The 20211-nt window shown below is 40.8% G+C and overlaps 1 protein-coding gene across 1 annotated transcript in view; it reads left to right on the top strand.

The window, feature by feature from the left end:
• rasal3.L (RAS protein activator like 3 L homeolog) overlaps window positions 1–20211 on the top strand; it is a 33957-nt gene that overhangs the window by 7676 nt on the left and 6070 nt on the right. Inside the window, exons 4-13 of the mRNA XM_041587129.1 lie at window positions 5282–5349; window positions 6115–6188; window positions 9303–9423; window positions 11800–11898; window positions 14417–14941; window positions 17160–17304; window positions 17633–17777; window positions 17861–18097; window positions 18298–18499; window positions 19874–19977. Of these exons, the coding sequence (XP_041443063.1) occupies window positions 5282–5349; window positions 6115–6188; window positions 9303–9423; window positions 11800–11898; window positions 14417–14941; window positions 17160–17304; window positions 17633–17777; window positions 17861–18097; window positions 18298–18499; window positions 19874–19977 (1720 nt within the window). The remainder of the gene's footprint in view (window positions 1–5281; window positions 5350–6114; window positions 6189–9302; window positions 9424–11799; window positions 11899–14416; window positions 14942–17159; window positions 17305–17632; window positions 17778–17860; window positions 18098–18297; window positions 18500–19873; window positions 19978–20211) is intronic.

The following is a 20211-nucleotide window of genomic DNA, read 5'->3' as shown; positions in this document are numbered from 1 at the left end:
ATTTTTTTTTCAGAAAGGTCCAGGGAAAAAACATTGATATTTAATTCCACTTGGGGGTGGCTAACATATTATAGAAACAAGCAAAAGGTATTGGGCACGCTGGAAATCCACAGACAGGCCAAACAAAAAAGTAAAAAATTTGAAAAAATATTTATTGAATAATCATCTCAAAAACGCATTTAATTTCCATCTGACACTAAGGGACTATCAAAGGTCGAGGTGAATTTTTGAATTCAAAAATATTGAGTTTCAAGCTATTTTTTGTGTGTACTTCGACTAGGGAATAGTCGATTTCGAATTTGAAAAAAATTGGAAAATTCGAATATCAAAATTTATCATCTACTGTCTCTTTAAAAATCGACTTTGGCCATTCGCCATCTAAAACCTGCCGAATTACTTTAGCCTATGGGGGACCTCCTAGAACCTATTTGGAGTCAATTGGTGGACTTTGAAAAATCAAAGGTTTTTTTTGGGAAAAACGTTGATTTCAATTCGATCTAATGCGCTAATACTTTGATTCGTACGATACAAATTGGGTTGAATACGGACCTATTCAATCGAAAACTGACCGATAAGGCCAAAAAAACTTAATTTTGTTTGGTCTTGTTGAATTCGAATTTCGAAGTTTTTCAAATTCGAAATTCGGCCCTTATCAAGGGTCGGACCTATTTGCCCAAAAAAAACCTTCAATTTAATTTCGGTTGGTCTTTTTGAATTCGAATTTCAACGTTTTTTTAATTCGAAATTCCAACCTCATCAAGGGTCGAATTTTGAATTGAAAAACTTTGATTTTGAAAAACTTCGACTTCATTTTGGTTGGTCTTTTTTAATTCAAATTTCAAAGTTTCTCAAATTCGACCCTTATCAAGAGTTCTATGAATCGAAGGAATAGCACATTCGATCGAATTCGATTAGAAGTTTTTCCCCAAAAAAACTTTGATTTTTCAAAGTCCACCAATTGACTCCAAATAGGTTCTAGGAGGTCCCCCATGGGCTAAATCGCCAATTCTGCAGGTTTTAGATGGCGAATGGTCAAAGTCGAATTTTTAAAGAGACAGTAGGGGGCAGATTTATCAAAGGTCGAGGTGACTTTTCAAATGAAAAAAATTTGACTTTCGAGCTATTTTTTGTGTACTTCGACTAGGGAATAATCCAAATTCGATTTGAATTTGAAAAAAAATTAGAATATCGAAATGTATCATGTACTGTCTCTTTAAAGTGTAATACGTCAATAATTTTGACACCCGTGACTTTCAATAAGATGAATCAGTGCATATGAACTTATACATAAGTATAAACGTGACTAGTGAACAGTATGACATCACACGTGTTAAGTAAAGTGGATGAAGAAGGGTTCAGGTAAGTATGATAGCCACACTAAAAACAGGACCAATCAAGTAGTTGATTATACTCACAACTGATTCAAAGGTGGACATCCCCTTTAAAATGAACCATTAGCTTGCTGTAGTATGCATCATTTTAAGGCAATTTTGAATCAGTCTTAATTTTTTTCTGTTTTATATTCTGTGTTTTGAAGCTTTGCATTTCCACTGCTATTGGGTTGCTAGTTGTCTTAGCGACCAGGCAGCGGTTATTTTGTGGTTGCTAGAGTGAGTGACCCGCCTAGCAACTAGATAGCATTTTCAGTTACAGGCTGTTAGCAGAAAGGTTAAAGTGATACTGTCATGGGAAAAAATGTTTTTTTTCAAAATGCATCAGTAAATAGTTCTACTCCAGCAGACTTCTGCACTAAAATCCAATTCTCAAAAGAGCAAACAGATTTTTTTATATTGAATTTTGAAATCTGACATGGGGCTAGACATATTGTCAGTTTCCCAGCTGCCCCTGGTCATGTGACCTGTGCCTGCACTTTAGGATGGAACTACTTTCTGGCAGGCTGTTATCTCTCCTACTTAATGTAACTGAATCAGTCTCAGTAGGACTTGGATTTTACATTGAGTGCTGTTTTTAGATCTACCAGGCAGTTGTTATCTTGTGTTAGGGAGCTGCTATCTGGTTACCTTCCCATTGTTCTTTTGTTTGGCTGCTGGGGAGGAAAGGGATGGGGTGATATCACTCCAACTTGCAGTACAACAGTAAAGAGTGATTGAAGTTTATCAGAGCACAAGTCACATGACTGGGGGCAGCTGGGAAACTGACAATATGTCTAGCCCCATGTAAGATTTCAAAATTGAATATAAAAAAATCTGTTTGCTCTTTTGAGAAATGGATTTCAGTGCAGAATTCTGCTGTAGCAGCACTATTAACTGATTCATTTTGAAAAAAACATGTTTTCCCATGACAGTATCCCTTTAACAATTCAAAAAACATAGCATATAAAGTAAAGAGCTGCTTAGAACAGTCCAATATATAACAAATTAAAAAGGAATGTTACTTTGAACATCCCCATTGCCTTTCTTTTGAGACAAAGGCAAAATCACTATGAACACTGACTTTCATAATACATTAGTTATTTAGCAAATACATGTCCTTGTCCCTAGCTGATTACAGGGTGGGGCTTTCAAACATTAACATCATATTAAATCAGATCCTTTGCATCAAAGAGATCCTCATTTTTGTCATTTAGTAAGGAAAATACTCTGACACCGCAGATTTTGTTGGTTAATTCGCTGTTTTTTTGTTTTAGTTTCCCTTTACGTGATTCTGTGCATGTGTGCTTGTCACTAGCAGTGCGTGTGGGATCGGTAGGGCTTGGAGTTAATAGAGTAACACCGTGTGGGCTAACCACGTCCTTCCTGCCGGAAATAGCTGATTTTAAAACTATTTATCTGCATTTTATTATCTGATCTGAAAGATGCCACAATAGCTGTCATCCTGACTCCTCAGCACCGGTGCAAGTAGTGCAGGAGTAGCCTCTGGGTGCCTCATTGCTTCTCAGTGCAAATGAGCCAAAGTTCTTAGTCCCGGTTATAAGTCACTGTGGTTCTACTTGACTTTATAGGTTACTATCTATGTCTGTATTTAAAGGGGACATATACCCACCCTTGCTGGGTACTTTTTCCAATATACAAGAATTTTTATTTTTATGTTAATTTCCCTAATATTAGAAGTTTTACACTGCAACTATCATGAATGTATCACAGGAGGTCCCATTGCTGTTCTGTCTCGGCCTTCTGCATCAGTAATGTCTGGAGTTCTGTCTGGCCTTCAGTTCAACAAAAAAACAAGGGGCAGCATCGGACTGGGATATCTGGGGTCCACCAGGGCTGCCATCTCAGGGCCACCACAAACCCACCAGGCCCCCCATCCCATTTGTTGAGGATCTTTACACGCAAACACTGCAAACCCCACCCCTGCCCATAACTTGTACTTTCTCCTTTGCGTTCGCTATTGGGGGAGTCGAGGGGAAGCACCATTAGTCTCAGCTGAGGTGTGGATCTGGTAAAAATTCAAAAAGAGGATTGCACATACTGTATCATAATTGAAGATTTGTTGCATCAAAAGTTTATGGGAAAAAAATTACAAAAATATCTTCATTGGCTCTACGTGTTTCGACCAAAGCTTGGTCTTCCTCAGGGGAACAAAAAGGATAGCAAAACTATAAATAATTGAATTGTATTTATAATTTTGCTTTTTATTCCCCTGAGGAAGACCAAGCTTTGGTCGAAACACTTAGGGGCAGATTTATCAAGGGTCGAATTTCGACTTCGTAAAACTTCGAAATTCGACCATCGAATAGGCTAGTTCGACATTTGTAGGATTGTTAAGATTGTACCATCGTACTACGATCGTACTACGATCGAATGATCGTACTTCGATAGCACTTCGAATCGAACGATTCAAACGATTTAATCATACGATCGTACGATTTCACTTCGACTTTTAAAAACTTAGCCAAATGTTGGCTTTATATTCTCGGAGTGTCGAAGTCAAAGTTTTTTAAAGAGACAGTACTTCAATTGTCGAATGGTCGAATAGTCAGCATTTTCACTTCGAATCAAAATCGAAGTCGAATTTGGCCTATTCAATGGTCGAAGTACCCAAAAATTACTTTGAAATTCAATGTTTTTCAATTCGAATATTCACTTCAAATTCACTTCAATGTGCCCCATAGGGTCGGTGATGATATTTTTGTAATTATTTCCGTAACCCTTTTGACGGGATAAAAGCTTCAATTTTGATACAGAGTGTGCGGCCTTGAGGACTCACATTGTATATATCGGGTGTGCACCTTCTAATCTCATTTTTCCACGAGGAATGGATCTGGGCAGGGTTTTTTTCCCCAGTGTTCCACCGACCCAGTTCATTCCTGGAGCTTCTATTATTCATTCAAGATATAAGCGGTGTAAAACTTCTAACATCATGTCAACTAAAAAAAAAAACAATCATTAATGTAAATAAGTAAATGGATTATTTTACATGAAGCTGTATGGATAAGTACATATCCCCTGTAGCTGCAGCCAGAGCTCAGTGGTTCTAACTAAGGGCAGGAAATTCGAATATTTTTACATTCGAATTATTCACTCGAGCTTAGTAAATCTGCCCCTTAGTATGATGTAGACAGAGAGTAATATTCTGAGACAATTTGCAATTGGTTTTCATTTTTTATTATCTGTGGCTTTTGAGTTATTTAGCTTTTTGTTTAGCGGCTCTCCAGTTTGCAAGTTCAGCCGGCTGGTTGCTAGGGTCCAAATTCCCCTAGCCACCATGCATTGATTTGAATAATTGACTGGAATATGAATAGGAGAGGGACTGAATAAAAAAATTAGTAATAAAAAGCAGCAATAACAATACATTTGTAACCTTACAGTACATTTGTTGTTTAGGTGGGGTCAGTGACCCTCCTTTCAAAGCTGGAAAGAGTCAGAAGAAGAAAGCAAATAATTAAAAAACTATAAAAAAAATAAAGGATAATTGAGAAGTTGCTTAGAATTAGCCATTCTATAACATACTAAAAGTTAACTAAAAGGCGAATCACCCCTTTAAAGAAACGCAGGCTGCATCATTTTGCTCTGTCTATATAATAGGGCCCCAAAAACTCTGCTTTGCCCTAACCCTCTAGCTTTATCCAACAACCCTCAAAGGGATGCTGGGAGTTTTAGTGCAGTTACCAGCCCTATAACATTTTATCGAGGAGACCCTAGATTCTTATTGTACATTCAGCCACAGAGAAATATCTTTACTTTAGTCTATCATCTCCCCCCCCCCCCAAAACAATTGAGCGAAGGTCCCTAGTGGAAGTAACAAGCACCCACTCCTTACCTGCCCCACTCTTCTGCACCCATTGCTTTTCTACACTTAACCCTCCTGCACTTTCCAGTTGTAGATACTCCTGTCCCAGAAGGAAACGTGGATTCTGACACCAAGAACCAATTTAATAATGTTAAGGTAAGGGCATTTCTTTCTTGTCTGCCACACTAACACCGTATGTACACTAACACCGTATGCACACTAACACCGTATGCACACTAACACCGTATGCACAATGACACCCTTATGCACAGTTCTTGCTCTCTCATACACAACTATTAATAGTGCAACACACTTCTGCACTTACTTACTGTTATGGTATTCACTCACAAAGGCATGAGAGTGATTGTTGCAGTAAAATAATTATAATTCTGTATTTATTTACTCTCCTGTCTTCCATTCCTGTATTCACATACACACAACCAGGTCTGGACTGGGAGTCAAAATAGGCCCGTTAATTCCAAGTACACAGAGGCCCAAATAGTCCTCCACCAGCTCACTGAATAGTGAGTGTCTATGGACCTTACAGCAGCCCCTCTGGCATTTGCCAGAACCCACAGATTGCCAGTCCGGGCCTGCACACAACTGTCAGCAGCACTCCCTGTCACACACACACAGGGTCAGATTCACTCTCATGTCTCACATTCCTGTGCATACAAAGATCAATCTCACACTCTAGCTGCTATATGTATTCTTACATATTCTTTAACTGAACTCCCACATCACTAGCTCTCTGCTCTCCTTTTCCCTTCAGTTTCTATATAGCGTCACTCTTTCACCCTCAGCTCCATCACAGCAGCACTCACTGCCATTCATTCCAGCCCTGTATTCACCCGCAGGCTGGGTCAGAGCAGCATTCTTTCTATTTACCGGGAAATACTTCTATGTATTCTATATTGTTAGGGACTGATAAGGAAGAGGAAGAAAAAGAAGATCAGAAAGCAGGGAAGCACATCGTCATTGCAGCAAGAGGAGAGGTAAGTGCCCACATAGTAGAGTAGAACTATAGCGGCCGCGATCAGTGATCTTCAACCATTGGATCATGAGCAACATGTTCCTCCCCAACCCCTTGGATGTTGCTCCCAGTGGCCTCAAAGCAGGTGCTTATTTTTGAATTCCAGGCTTGGAGGCAAGTTTTATTTGCATAAAAACCATGTATACCATGACAGCGCCTCCTGTAGGCTGCCAATATAACAAATAGCCAATCACAGCCCTTATTTGGAACTTTTTGAATGCTTTTGTTTCTCCCCAACTCTTTTTACAATGTGGCTCACAGGTTAAAAAAAGTTTGGCGACGGCCTCAACCTTTAAAGGAGAATTTAATCCCCCCACGATGATAAATTCCCACTGGCCCTCTCCGCTGGCCTCCCCCCTGCAACGTGTTACCCCATAATTGTGTCCCCTGTAGGATTACTGACCATACATGCAGAGTGAGTGCAGTGGGGCTCACGGGTGCCATCTTGGGTGCTTTGGGGAGGCAGGGAGGGGGCCAGTGGGGACTTATCACTGTGGGGGTTTAGTTCTCCTTTAAATGCAGTGGGTATCACTTACGGCTTCTGCAAGATATGTCCACAAGAATACAGAATTGAAATACCCCTGCCCCAGACATACAGTCACCAGGGGCCATTTATAACACCAAGTGCTGGAAGCAAAGCAAGCTTTTATCACCCATAATTCCAGCATCATTGCTCTCACCAGGGAAAGCTGCATTTACTGCACTTTGATGCAAATCAATAATGATGCATTATGGCTTAATTTCTGGCATTTGGCATACTAGTGATGTGTGCACCCCATTTCTTAGGCACAACTCCTCAAGGCACCGTGGGAACCCTGGAGTTGGAGGTGGCTGTATCTCCAAGGTTCCCATGGATCAATAGGTGCAACTGTACTTGATTGGGAACAGGAGGCAGGAACGTTGCAGGTCGTTGATCACAACTATACATTAGTACCAGAAGTGTCTTAGGGCTCTTACAGACGAGCGTTTGAACCTGCTGTATGGGGCTGTACTCACACAGGCACGTGTAGGCGCTGAACGCAGGTTGAGACGCAACATGCTGCATTTTTCCTGCGTTCGGCGCCTACACACGCCTGTGTGAGTACAGCCACATTGGAAAAAATGTAATGCGTCTATTCCTGTGCTCCCCTGCAGCTGAACGCAGAAAAACGGAACGCAGGGGAGCGCAGGTAAAAACGCTCGTCTGTAAGAGCCCTTATGGTGTTTCTCACTCCTGAACAACAGAAGGCAGCTGATTAACACCTGGGGAAGAACAGACTTCCACTACCTTGTTAAGAGTCAGAACCAGAGGGATAAACAAACATTGCTTTCAGTAGCAATTATCTTTGTGCATTACTTTTAAACCACAGAGAATGTGTAATGAGTGAATATTGAGAATTTGCTTAGAATGATTGAGAATTTGCTTAGAATGCCATTTTCTTTTATTAGGCAAAAAAGAACTGTAGCTAAACCACAATTGAAAAGGCAGTTACGCTGCTGAGTCATTGATTTCCAGGAGAAGCAGTTTTCATCTTTAATAGAGCTTTCTCACAATAAGGGTTGATGTGTGAATTTGTAGGCCGAAGCATGGGGACACTTTGGCCAGTTCTGTGTTTTGGTGGAAAACAGTAGCAGTCAAAAAGCCCCTAATCTCCTTTTACCCATTCAGGTCTATGCGAAGTGCATTGTCATTTCCCTTTGCCTACTATTGCAGAAAAGCTTTGCAATCAGAATAGATGTTGATAAATCTGCTACAAGTTCTACTGCAGTGGTTCAATATGGCATCAAATAACCCCCAATATATGTTGCCAACTAACAGTAGTGAGGCCATATTGACATGGGCAGCCAACTCACCCCATCTCATGGTTATATAATGTAATGAGGCCTTTTTACAGAACCCAGTGATGCCTATGGTGCAAATGTCTTTTTTACCCATGAGCCATATTATATATGTACTAGACATTAAGCCCGTTAAATTAACGGGCGCTAAAAAATATGTAGTCAAACATTCGCCAGAGACGGTCCGTGGGGCACATTAGCACAGTAGCGCAATCCCACGGACACAGGGACTGGACGCAGAGACACTTCAACTTTATTATATAGGATAAAAAAAAAGTTGGGGAGCGACACAAGCATTAAAAGACTTTGTGGGGATGCCAAATAAGGGCTGAGATTTGCAGCCATTATATGGACTGGTAGCCTACAGGAGGCTCTGTTTGTCAGTGCACCTGGTTTTTATACAACCAAAACTTGCCTCCAAGCCTGGAATTCAAAAATAAGCACCTGCTTTGAGGCCACTGGGAGCAACATCCAATGGGTTGGTGAGTAACATGTTCCTTACGAGCCACTGATTGGGCATCACTGTTCTAGTCTTCCTGGAGGCTTCTACTCTTTGACAAATGCCCCAGTATTCTAGTTAGGGATGCACCGAATCTACTATTTTGGATTCTGCTGAACCCCCGAATCCTTCTCAAAAGATTCGGCCGAATTCTAATTTGCATATGTAAAGTGGGAAAGGGAAAACATTTTTTACTTCCTTGTTTTGTGACAAAAAGTCACGCAATTTACCTACCCACCCATAATTTGCATATGCAAATTAGGATTCGGTTCGGCTGGGGAGAAGGATTCGGCCGAATCCTGCTGAAAAAGGCTGAATCCTGGCCGAATCCCGAACCGAATCCTGGATTCAGTGCATCCCTAATTCTAGTGCACAGTTTAGATCCCGTATGACCAAATCCAGTGGATTTCTCATTGTATGTTGGCTAAATCTGGCCATAGATGGGCTGATAAAAGTTTATGCAGCCTTCAAGAGGTCCTGCCAAATCTATATATGGGCATACATTTGGCAGATGTTGACTGGCAGGTTTGAAAAGCTCATGGAGTTTACAGTTGTTCAGAGAGGACATTTGACATCCGAGGGACCCAATAAATAAGATGAACGGCACATTCTGCACATCTTCCTTTAATGAGTGTTTTTTTATTTAGCCATGTCTATATGTACTCTTCACAAGATTAGCATTATGTTATATATTGATCTGTCATTATTTCGATAATTCCATGTTATTTATAGTAGAACTCTGTTCTGTCGCACCCACAGGAGCCTGCACGGATCTCAGGAGTCACTGGGCGGCGTGGAAATTCTGAATCTTGTTAATGAAAAGGATGTGACCATCAGAGCGTTGCACAGCAGTATCCTGGGAGAGAGATATTGTTTTGAGGTAAAGGTGTAATAAAGTACAATTAGTTGTTTAAACGCCCACTATTTCCTCATATTGTACTCAGAACGGAGGGATACCAGTAGGAGCATTATATTTATGATAGCTTCATGAAAAGTTACAATAAGAGAGTTTTCCCTGGAAAATTCTGTTTATGGCCACATCCCAAACCTGTTGGTTTCTTGTAATGGGATTATAAATATTATTGCTTGTCGATAGCAAGACAGTAAAAATTATTTACAGACACAGTCCAACTTTCACTTGCATTAAACGCATGTTGATGCCATTCATTAAAGGTACTTGTAGCCAAATACTCCAAATACCATATATACTATCAATATAGTTGCATGACTTCTTCTGCTGAATTGGGAGCAAGTGACTTTATTGACACTGGAGGGACTGTGGAGCTATCAGGGTTGGATTGGGCTGGCGGGACACCGGAAAAAAACCTGGTGCAAGAGGGTGCAAGGGGAAGAAGTTAGGAGCGGGGGGCCCGGGGAGGTTTTGGTGGGCCCCAAGACAGCAGCCCCAGTGGACCCCATGACAGCATCACCAGTGGGCCTGGGCCCCCCAGTCTGACTCTGGGAGCTACTGCCACTCTGAATATGGGTTTATCTGTAGAAATAAGTCAAATCAACTGGACTTGCTGTGTTTTTTTTTCTTGAAGACATTTAACCAGTCATCCAACTGGCTTACTCCATTCAGAATTCTGATTTCAGAAAGCCAGTTGGATGACTGGTGAAACGTCTTCAAGAAAAAACACAGCAAGTCCAGTTGATTTGACTTATTTCTACAGTTATACCATGACTTGGATGAATGAGAATTTTCACAAACATGAATATGGGTTTCATTGCCATTAAACTGCAAGCAGAGCAGTTAAAGGGCATGTAAAGGCAAAGAAATGAAAACCCATTTTTACTTTCTTTAATGAAAAAGAAACCTATCTCCAATATATAGTTACATAGTTAAATTGGGTTGAAAAAAGACAAAGTCCATCAAGTTCAACCCCTCCAAATGAAAACCCAGCATCCATACACACACCCCTCCCTACTTTTAATTAAAATTCTATATACCCATATCTATACTAACTATAGAGCTTAGTATCACAATAGCCTTTGATATTATGTCTGTCCAAGAAATCATCCAAGTCCCTCTTATAGTCATTAACTGAATCAGCATCACAACATCACCCGGCAGTGCATTCCACAACCTCACTGTCCTGACTGTGAAGAGCCCCCTACGTTGCTTCAAATGAAAGTTCTTTTCTTCTAGTCTAAAGGGGAGGCCTCTGGTACGGTGATCCTCTTTATGGGTAAAAAGGTCCCCTGCCATTTGTCTATAATGTCCTCTAATGTACTTGTAAAGTATAATCATGTCCCCTCGCAAGCGCCTTTTTTCCAGAGAAAACAACCCCAACCTTGACAGTCTACCCTCATAATTTAAGTCTTCCCTCCCTCTAACCAATTTAGTTGCACTTAGTCTCTGCACTCTCTCCAGCTCATTTATATCCCAAAACTGCACTGCATACTCCAGATGAGGCCTTACCAGGGACCTATAAAGAGGCATAATTATGTTTTCATCCCTTGAGTTAATGCCCTTTTTTATGCAAGACAGAACTTTATTTGCTTTATTTGCTTTAGTAGTCACAGAATGACACTGCCCAGAATTAGACAACGTGTTATCTACAAAGACCCCTAGATCCTTTTCATTTAAGGAAACTCCCAACACATTGCCATTTAGTGTATAACTTGCATTTATATTATTTTTGCCAAAGTGCAAACCTTGCATTTATCAACGTTGAACATTATTTTCCAGTTTGCTGCCCAGTTTTCCAGTTTAGACTTTAATTAAAAAATCTGTACTGTTTTTATAAGAAACCTGACTATGCAGTGAAATTCTGCCTTCATTTACTGCTGTGGATAGGAATTTTCAGACGGTCCCTAACTGCTCTGCAGGGAAACAATCATACTTATGAACAGCAGGGGGAGCCCCCACCTTACTCCCCAGCCATGCAGAACTCAAGCAGCTTTGTTTATGACGATCCCTAAGCAGCCCAGACCACACTGAGCATGTGCACAGTCTTAGTCTTGCAAAGATGAATAACAAAGTTACAAGATGGTGACCCCCTGTAGCCAACTTTGAAAGCATAAATCATTTGTTTGATTAGGCTTTTGGTGCAGTAAGTTCATGTTTATATTTAGTATACAAAATACAGCATTTCTAGCCTTATTCTATTTTAGACTTTACATGCCCTTTAATACTTTTATAGAAGCTTAAGGGAATATAAGAAATTGTAATAAAATACACTGAATAAATAGCTAAAGAAAATAGCACCCCAGTGCTTCCTGCCTGTGTCCAACCTTGTGTTTTGTCCCCTAGATAATCACTGCAGATAACAGCCGCTGCTTCGGGTGCTCCTCCCTTCAGGAACGAGATCGATGGATTGAAAATCTGCGCAGGATTGTTCAGCCGGACAAGGTGTGTCTGCCACCCAAAGGGGCAGCTTAGAAATTCCTTTTTGCTTTGAATGTAAACCAGCCTGCTCAATGGGGAAATACTTTTTTAATTTTAGACATTGAGAAATATAACCCAAAATATCTGCTTTTACATACTGCTAAGGGGGAGGCAGATATATAGTGCTGTCTGATCAGTCAAGGGCAAGAGTATTTAAACTGATACTGGACTAAACGAATCATGACATCCAAATTCTACTGTGCAGTGCTGTAACTACAGAGGAAGCAAACTCTGCAGCCTTGGGGGGGTCCCGGGTCTGCTCCCTTGTAGAGGTGCCCTTGGGTGACCTGTTATGCGTCGTTGCTGATGACACTTTTTTTTTTTGTATGTTGCGGGTCCCCTATGATTTCCGCCCATGCCCCTTTAGTTACACCACTGACTGAGTGCCAGGAGGTGCCTCTTCCTATCTGTCATCCCCCTCAATACACTACAGAACAGAAAGCACACTGTGCATGTAGATGTGTCTGTTCTTTATATCATTTTTCCATTTATGATCCGTCAGTAGCAGAATGCAGACTCTCTTGATATTCATATTTATCGTTTGTGGGTTAGTATAAAATATTTAAATGAATAAAAGTCACTTTGAAATAATGGAAAGAATATGAATAAATAATACAAACAAAAGGGATAGTTTCTCGTTAAAGGAGAAGGAAAGCTACGGAGGCATTTTATTGCCAATAGATTAGCTGCAATAGTGCAAGCTAGAATGCTATATTTATTCTGTAGAATGTTTTACCATACCTGAGTAAAAAGCTCTAGAAACTCTCTGTTTGTTTAGAATAGGAGCTGCAGTATTAATGTGGTGTGACATCACTTCCTGCCTGAGTCTCTCCCTGCTCTGGGCTCAGATTACAGTAGAGAAGGGAGGGGTGGGGGGAGAGGAGCAAACTGAGCATGCTCTTGCCCAGGGCAATGAGGTTTAAGCTGAAGGCAGGAAGTCTGATACAGAAGCCCATGTGTACACAATAGAAGGAAAGAAATGCTGTGTTTCTTTTGACAGGGGACTCAGAGCAGCATTACTTTGGGGGTTTACTGGTATATTTAGATGGACCTTTCTGATAAGGCTTACTTAGTTTTAACCTTTCCTTCTCCTTTAAGGCTTGATGAAATGCAAATAATTTATTGTCTCGGATTGCCATGCACTCTTGCGCAATCTGCAACAGGAATGCAAATTCTGCAGATAATATTATTGCTGCAAGATAAATAAATAAGTGCTGCAAGGTATGAGTACATTTAAAGATTCTTTTGTTTTTTTAAAAAGGAAAACAACCCCCTCTTTCTGACATTATCTTATTCTGTTGGGCTTATGTAGAACAGGTGCAAATATACTACCTGAACTTTTGAAAATAAGTATAATATATACACATATAATAAATGTTTACACAGACATACCTCATAGAAAGGAAACCATTATAGTCAGTCTCTATGCTCTTAGGGACCAGTTCCCCACCCCCCTTAGGCTCACAGTGTAATGCTACTCCTTCTTACATTGTGAAGTGATTCTGCTGCTTGAAGTCCCTCTGTTTACCAGATTATCTGGGTACCACCCAGTACAGAAAGTAGACAGCCTTCAAGTCCCAGAATCTCTTACTTCACAATGGAACAAGGTCAGGAAGAGGATGCATGAAACTGTGAGATTAACTGGGAGGGTAAATTAGAGTGGAATTATAGCAGATGTGGGATTGGTCTAGTTGCATTGAGGTAATTACTATGATGTTAAAGGAAAATGAAATCCCAAAGGATTGAAAGAACATATAGTCTCACCAGTATAAACGGTCTTAGACAATTTAAAAAAACAGGAGCAGGCCCTCAAAAAATCCAATATGATGGGCCAGAATAAAGTAAAAAGTATATGTTATTTTTGGTTTATGTGTCTTTAAAAAGCCTTGCGCAGTTCAAGGCTATAACGCATAAGACTTTTTATTGACCAGTAAACCATATAAAATATACTTTTTACTTTATTTTGGCCCATCGTGTTGGATTTTTTGAGAGCCCGCTCATGTTTTCCTAAATGGTTTAAGATGGACCAAAACCAAAAATTTGAGATTGGATACAGATAGGGATGAAAAAGGTATGCATAAATAGTAAGCACTTGTGATATGCACAGTATTTAGGATACTTCTTAATAAAAGCTGACTTTATGACAATGACAGTAATATCTCTGCATATTGCCAAAGATGTTTCATTCATTACTCTTCATGGATTCTGACTTCATTTTTTTAATGCCCAGTGCTATTCCCCTTCTGCTATACTGCTCAGGACTGTCAAACTAATTGCCCGAAACTAATATAAAATCAGTTTTGGAGGTTCCTACACCTTTATAAAAAAATAAACAAGCTTCTACCAGACTGAAAAAAGAGATAAAACTTTAGTGGTTAAGGAAGGAAAATGCAATCAGTGCCAGTATAAACTGAATCCTTATTGAAAGAAATAATACAAGAAGTTGATAATATCGCTTTGAGTTAATCCATACATCTTTCAGGATAATTTTGAACGTGAGGAGTCCTCCCTCAACTTGTGGATTCATGAAGCTAAAGGACTCCCAGTCTCAGGACCTGGATCCCGTTCTTGCTATTTCTGTGAGGTCCAGTTGGATGGTGCCTTGTATGGGCGGACTTCAAGCAAGGCCCCTGAGGCTGGAGTGGTCTTCTGGGGAGAAAGCTTTAATCTGCGAGACCTAGCTTCTTCTCAAGGACATGTGGCATTACACTTGCTTCAGGAGGGGAAAGAGCCCACTGGTGTTGGGACAGTTACTTTAGCTTTGGAAGGGATGAAAGAAGGAGTAGAGAAGTGGGTGCCTCTAGGTGGAGAGATGGCGTTAAGAGTACGGGGCCGATACAGAAAACTTTCTGTCCTTCCAATGGTGCAGTACAAAGAGTTTGCAGAGTACCTCACTTGGAGATACATGGAGCTGAGTAGGGCAATGGAACCAATTTTAAGCGCCAGAGAGAAAGAGGAACTCGGACGGTCACTGGTTTATGTCCTACAGAGCACTGGAAAGGCAAAGGTGAGCAGGTGATACAAAATAATTATTTGTTAATGGATAACTAAACCTTAACTACCAGGGAAAGGTCCACTCTACCCAAAATGTTATGTCTCTAAGAAAGGAACATTTTTTGGGGCATAGATCGTCACTGGTATATAAGTGGAATTCTCCTTTCTTAGATCCATACCTTTTTGCACCCTCTTCCTCAAAACGCTGGCATTGTACATTGCCAACAAGCTCTTAGCTCAGTGGAACAGATAAAGACTTCATGAGAATAGAGTTTGAAGGCACAAATCTTCTCTGACCAAGGTTACTTGGACCACTAGTAGAGTATAGTAGCCTTTGATAAGGTACATTTATCTAATTTAATCCTTGGTGGATAGTTGTATGCCCATAAAGCATTAAAGAAAATCTATTATGTTTATATAATTTTGCATATGTTAATGAAAATACAATAACATAGGCTCCTCTACACAAAAAGCATTATTTTATGAATATTTGTGTTTATACTGTGGAATGGGTGCTACTTTAATGACTGCTCTGATGAGAAAATCAAAATAAATTGAAAGACACTAAGGGGCAGATTTATCAGGAGTCACAGTGAAAATTCAAATTCAAAAATCGATTCTAAAACCTGCCAATTTGCTGTTTTAGCCTATGGGAGACCTCCTAGAACCGTTTTTGAGTCAATTGGTGGACTTTGAAAAATCAAAGTTTTTTTTTAAAAAAAAAACCTCAAATCGAATTCGATCTAAAAAGATGTTACGAATTTCGAAGTTTTTTTATTCGAATTTCGACCCTTGATAAATCTGCCCCCATGTCTGAACACATTGTAGACATATACTGCCCTGACAAACCAACTGCCAGATTCTTCAGCAGGCATTTTGGGGCAGATTATTTTTATTTGGTCAAAACTTTCAAATTTCGAATTGTGAAATATCCAAACTCAATTCGAGTTTTAACTTTAACTCGAATTTCAAGCTTTATCACACTCTGGCCCTTTAAGAACTCAAATTCGACTATTCCCCACATTAAACCTATGGGGGAGGTCCAGGGATCAATTTGGTGATATTTGCATCCTTCTTGACATTAAAGTTTTTTTTCAGAGAAATAAACTCGAATCGAGTTTTTTTAATTCGATTCAAGTTAATCGAATTCGATCTGAGTTTTCGAATGCACAAGTTACCGATTGTTTGCGAAATTGCGCTAGCGATGTTATGATCAGCGGTTCGGAGTTATACTAGCGATTGGAAATTTGCATACGGCGTGCAGTTAAAGTACAATGGCCGTATATGCAGCATAAAACACATTACACTACACAAGGCCAGGGAACCTTAATAAATGTATTCTAATGCCCTACACATGTGCCCACAGTAAAGTTAAGGTGCCATATGTTATAAAATGTGGGGGGGAAGGAGGGTACCCTAAAAAAAAATTTTGCTCTTTTTCAGCCTATCACCCTATAAAAAGTAAAAGACGCCAGCGTTTTTTTGGGACTTAGAAAAAATTTCAACTTTTTTTTGAACCATCCCTATCTACTCTATTGCACTTCGCCTGGTCTGAGGTGGCGAAGTAAAGTCTGGCGCAAGAGGTAACATTCACGAAAATCCGCAAGTTAGTGAATCAGCGTAGTTACGTCCCTTCGCCATAGCACAACTTCGCCTTGTGTAAGGGTGCGAAGTAGCGCTAGGGTAGGTCCACTTCGTTAGCGAATTTACGCCAGCACCCATTATGTCACGCTGGCGAATTTTCACTAGCGTTAGCCACTTCGCCCTTTAGTAAGTTTGCCCCTATGTGTTGTTGGGCCAGCTACAGGTAGAGAAGTGATCCCCAACCAGTAGCTTTTGAGCAACATGTTGCTCTCCAGGGCCTCAAAGCAGGAGCTTATTTTTGAATTCCAGGCTTGGAGGCAAGTTTTAGTTGTATAAAAACCAGGTGTACTGCCAAACAGAGCCTCAATGTAGGTTGAAAAACCATATAGGGGCTACGAAATGGCCAATCACAGCCCTTATTTGGCACCCCAAGAACATTTTTTCATGCTAGTGTTGCTCCCCAACTCCTTTTACTTCTGAATGTTGCTCACGGGTTCAAAAGGTTGGGGATCTCTGAGGTAGAGGATTGCAGAGTTTATGGTTCTAAAACAGTGATGCTCAGTACCAAAAGATAAAGTACAATGCCCTTCTACACTCTTGCATGTATAGTATTATTTCTTAATGCATTTGTATCACTCCATCTGTAGGAGTTCTTGGTGGACCTCGGAGTTGCAGAGATATCTCGGCACGATGGACAGGATTCATTAATATTTCGGGAGAACACTATCGTCACAAAGGCCATTGAAGAGTATATGAAGATGGTGGGACAGACATATCTACAGGAAACACTTGGTGCGGAGTGAGAGAAAACCATAAAATGACACTAACTGAGATTTATTTATATCTCAAAGGAGTGATAAGAGGGGGAATAAGCAGGAGCGGGTTCTCCTTGAAGTTTGTATATTTTCCTTGATGTACAAATATGCTTAAAAACATCCTAGTTTTCCTATAACCAGGGTCTACTTCTTGACATCACTGTTAAGGTATTCATGGTTGTCCTACTGGTTCTAGGGGATACATTTTGGTACTTGTTTTAAAAGAAAACTCAGAGTATGACAGTCTTCCGTTGAACAATTTTAGTAAGCATAAAATAAACTTGCCCAATTATCTGTTTCATCAGGCCCCTTTGTCTCTCGTATCTATGCCTCCGAGGACAGCCATGAAGTTGACCCCTTGCGATGCTCCCCAGAAGACCTCAGTGAGAACAGAGGGCAGTTGTGGAAAAGCTGTGAAGAGGCTGTACAGAGCATACTGCAGTCACAAGAGTGAGCCATCACAAGCAAATGCTGCTGTGATTTTAGGCCCATAAACAGAGAAACCCTTTCAACTTTTATTTCTCTCCTTCCAGATCCTTTCCTTCTGAGCTCTTAGAAATCTTCTCAAGCTGGCAGGTGGAAGTGGCCATGAGGGGTAGACCAGCTCTAGGTTCTCGACTCGTCAGTGCCTCCTTATTTTTGCGCTTTCTATGCCCAGCCATTCTCTCTCCGGGACTATTTAATCTTTCAGCCGAGCACCCTCATCCTCTTGCAGCCCGTGCCTTGACTCTGGTTGCCAAGGTGTTACAGAACCTCGCCAACTTTACCAGGTTATACCCCTTGCAATGACTTATCTTATGTTAACCTTGTACAAGAAATCTTTTACATCATTGTCTCACTGACCTTTAATCAAAAATAAGAAATACTTGCCCTTAGGTTTAGAACATAGTTTTTTTTTACTACAAGAGTACATATTTACTTGCTTTTTAAATACAATTCTAATTCTAATGGCCTTTAATGGAATATGCAGGTTTGGGGAGAAGGAGGAATACATGGGATTTATGAATGGATTCCTAGAACAGTATGGGGATGGCATGTCAGTGTTTCTGCAAACTGTGGCTGATCCAGAAAGTGAGGTTTCCCCAACACGATACCAGAGCAGCGCTGACTTGGCTTACGAACTTGCTGTGCTTCACTCCATGCTGAGCGGGATCTTCACTGGTGTCCATCAGGTGCTTGAGAAGCTTATATCATTCTATGTCCTTGTTTCTACTGTAGCAACTTTTTGTTCACGAATCTGCCACGGATTGTGTGTGCGGATCAGTGAACTAAAAGTTGCTGTTGCTAAGGGACCGTGGCGGGTCAACGGAAGACCAGCACCACTACTGCAGAGTGAGTAGACTCCGGGTGTGCAGTGTACTTATTACATTACTTGTTTCTACTGTAACATCCAACTGAAGTAACAATTCTGTTGGGATGCTGGCTAAATGTCACTAAATTGAGACCAAAGGGCTCATTTGCGAAGGCAAGCGCAAACTGCTAAAAAGCATGCAAAATTGATGCTCATACATGTGTTTCTTTAGCCTGCTCTGACAAATTAAGCACAACTGGAATTACCATCTGAACCTAGCAGTAATCCCAAGGTTCCCCTGTTGGGTTGAATGAGTCAATAACAGCCTCCTATTTGTGCTAAGTGAATGAGACACTATGGCCATTATCGTCACCATTCGGAAACAAACACTAGGGAAATCACTGCAACTTGAACTCAAACTCACAAAAACAGACAAATCACAAGCAAGTTGCAGTGGACCCAATTTACCGGGCTCCTGGAGTTACACTGCATTGTGGGTAGAAATACGAAAATTTAATTATCCCATTCCCATTAAAATTATGGCATTTCAGCTATGAACCGACAAATAGGGCCCATATATTTAAGGCTGATGTGCCTCCATTAAAGACGAAGGAAAGTCAAAATTACTTGGGGGCAGGGCTGCCATCAGAAATCACGGGGCCCCAAACGACAAAAATTTCTGGGCCCCCAGGCCCCACCCACCACCACAGGCCCCACCCTAAAGAACACACACACACAAGCCACACAAACGGTGGCACTAAAAACCCATTGTGGCCAGGGTCCCCCCTACAATTTAAAAAAAAGCCCCTCACAAAGGTTAGAAAAACTTAACTGGTGGCCAGCACCCCCTACAAGTTAAAAAAAATTGGTGGTCAGGGGTCCTCATAAAAGTAAAAAAAACTTCACTGGTGGCCAGTCTCCCCTGGTGGCCATCTTTGGGTCTTTTTGCGTTTGTGGGTTTACGTGGCTTCAGCTCCATTCGCGGCTTCATGTCTTCATTGCTTAGGGTCTTTGGCGATTCGGGTCTTCAGTGCTTCAGGACTTCAGGTTCAGCTTGCACACAGTCAAGGGAGGTCCAGATAATTTGAAAAGTGCAAGTGCGGTACAGCCGGACCCCAGTACAGCTGTACTCCCTGTGCTCTGTGGTGCTTGGGGTGCCTAACTTTTGGCATCCCCTATTGATAGTTGCCTTTCTTGTGCAAATAAACCAGCTGTGTTGATGCATCAAGTTTACTATCTTTTATCTCTCTCCCAGCAAACAAAAGACCAACTGGAACCACTACCCACAATCCTCAAGGCCCTCACTGAAGGCCAGCCTGTTCCAGCAAGCATCACTGCACATACTGATTATGATAACAGGTAGCAGCATTATTGTACTGCTTTGGCATGAATCGAATTTTGGACGACCACAAGTCTATAGGAATGAACACATGCTAGACATAAATAATATATGCTTGATATGGGAACTATTATGTTAGCTATCAGTATTTTCTGTGAAGTGTTTTCTGGGGGGTTTTTCAGCCCACTATAATACTTTGGTTTGTGTATTAGGTGTGAATATACTAAAGAATGGGTTTTAATAAGTATTTTAGC

This window comes from Xenopus laevis, chromosome 3L, assembly GCF_017654675.1.
Source record: "Xenopus laevis strain J_2021 chromosome 3L, Xenopus_laevis_v10.1, whole genome shotgun sequence".
NCBI lineage: Eukaryota > Metazoa > Chordata > Amphibia > Anura > Pipidae > Xenopus > Xenopus laevis.
This window is presented reverse-complemented; position numbering and strand designations above follow the sequence as displayed.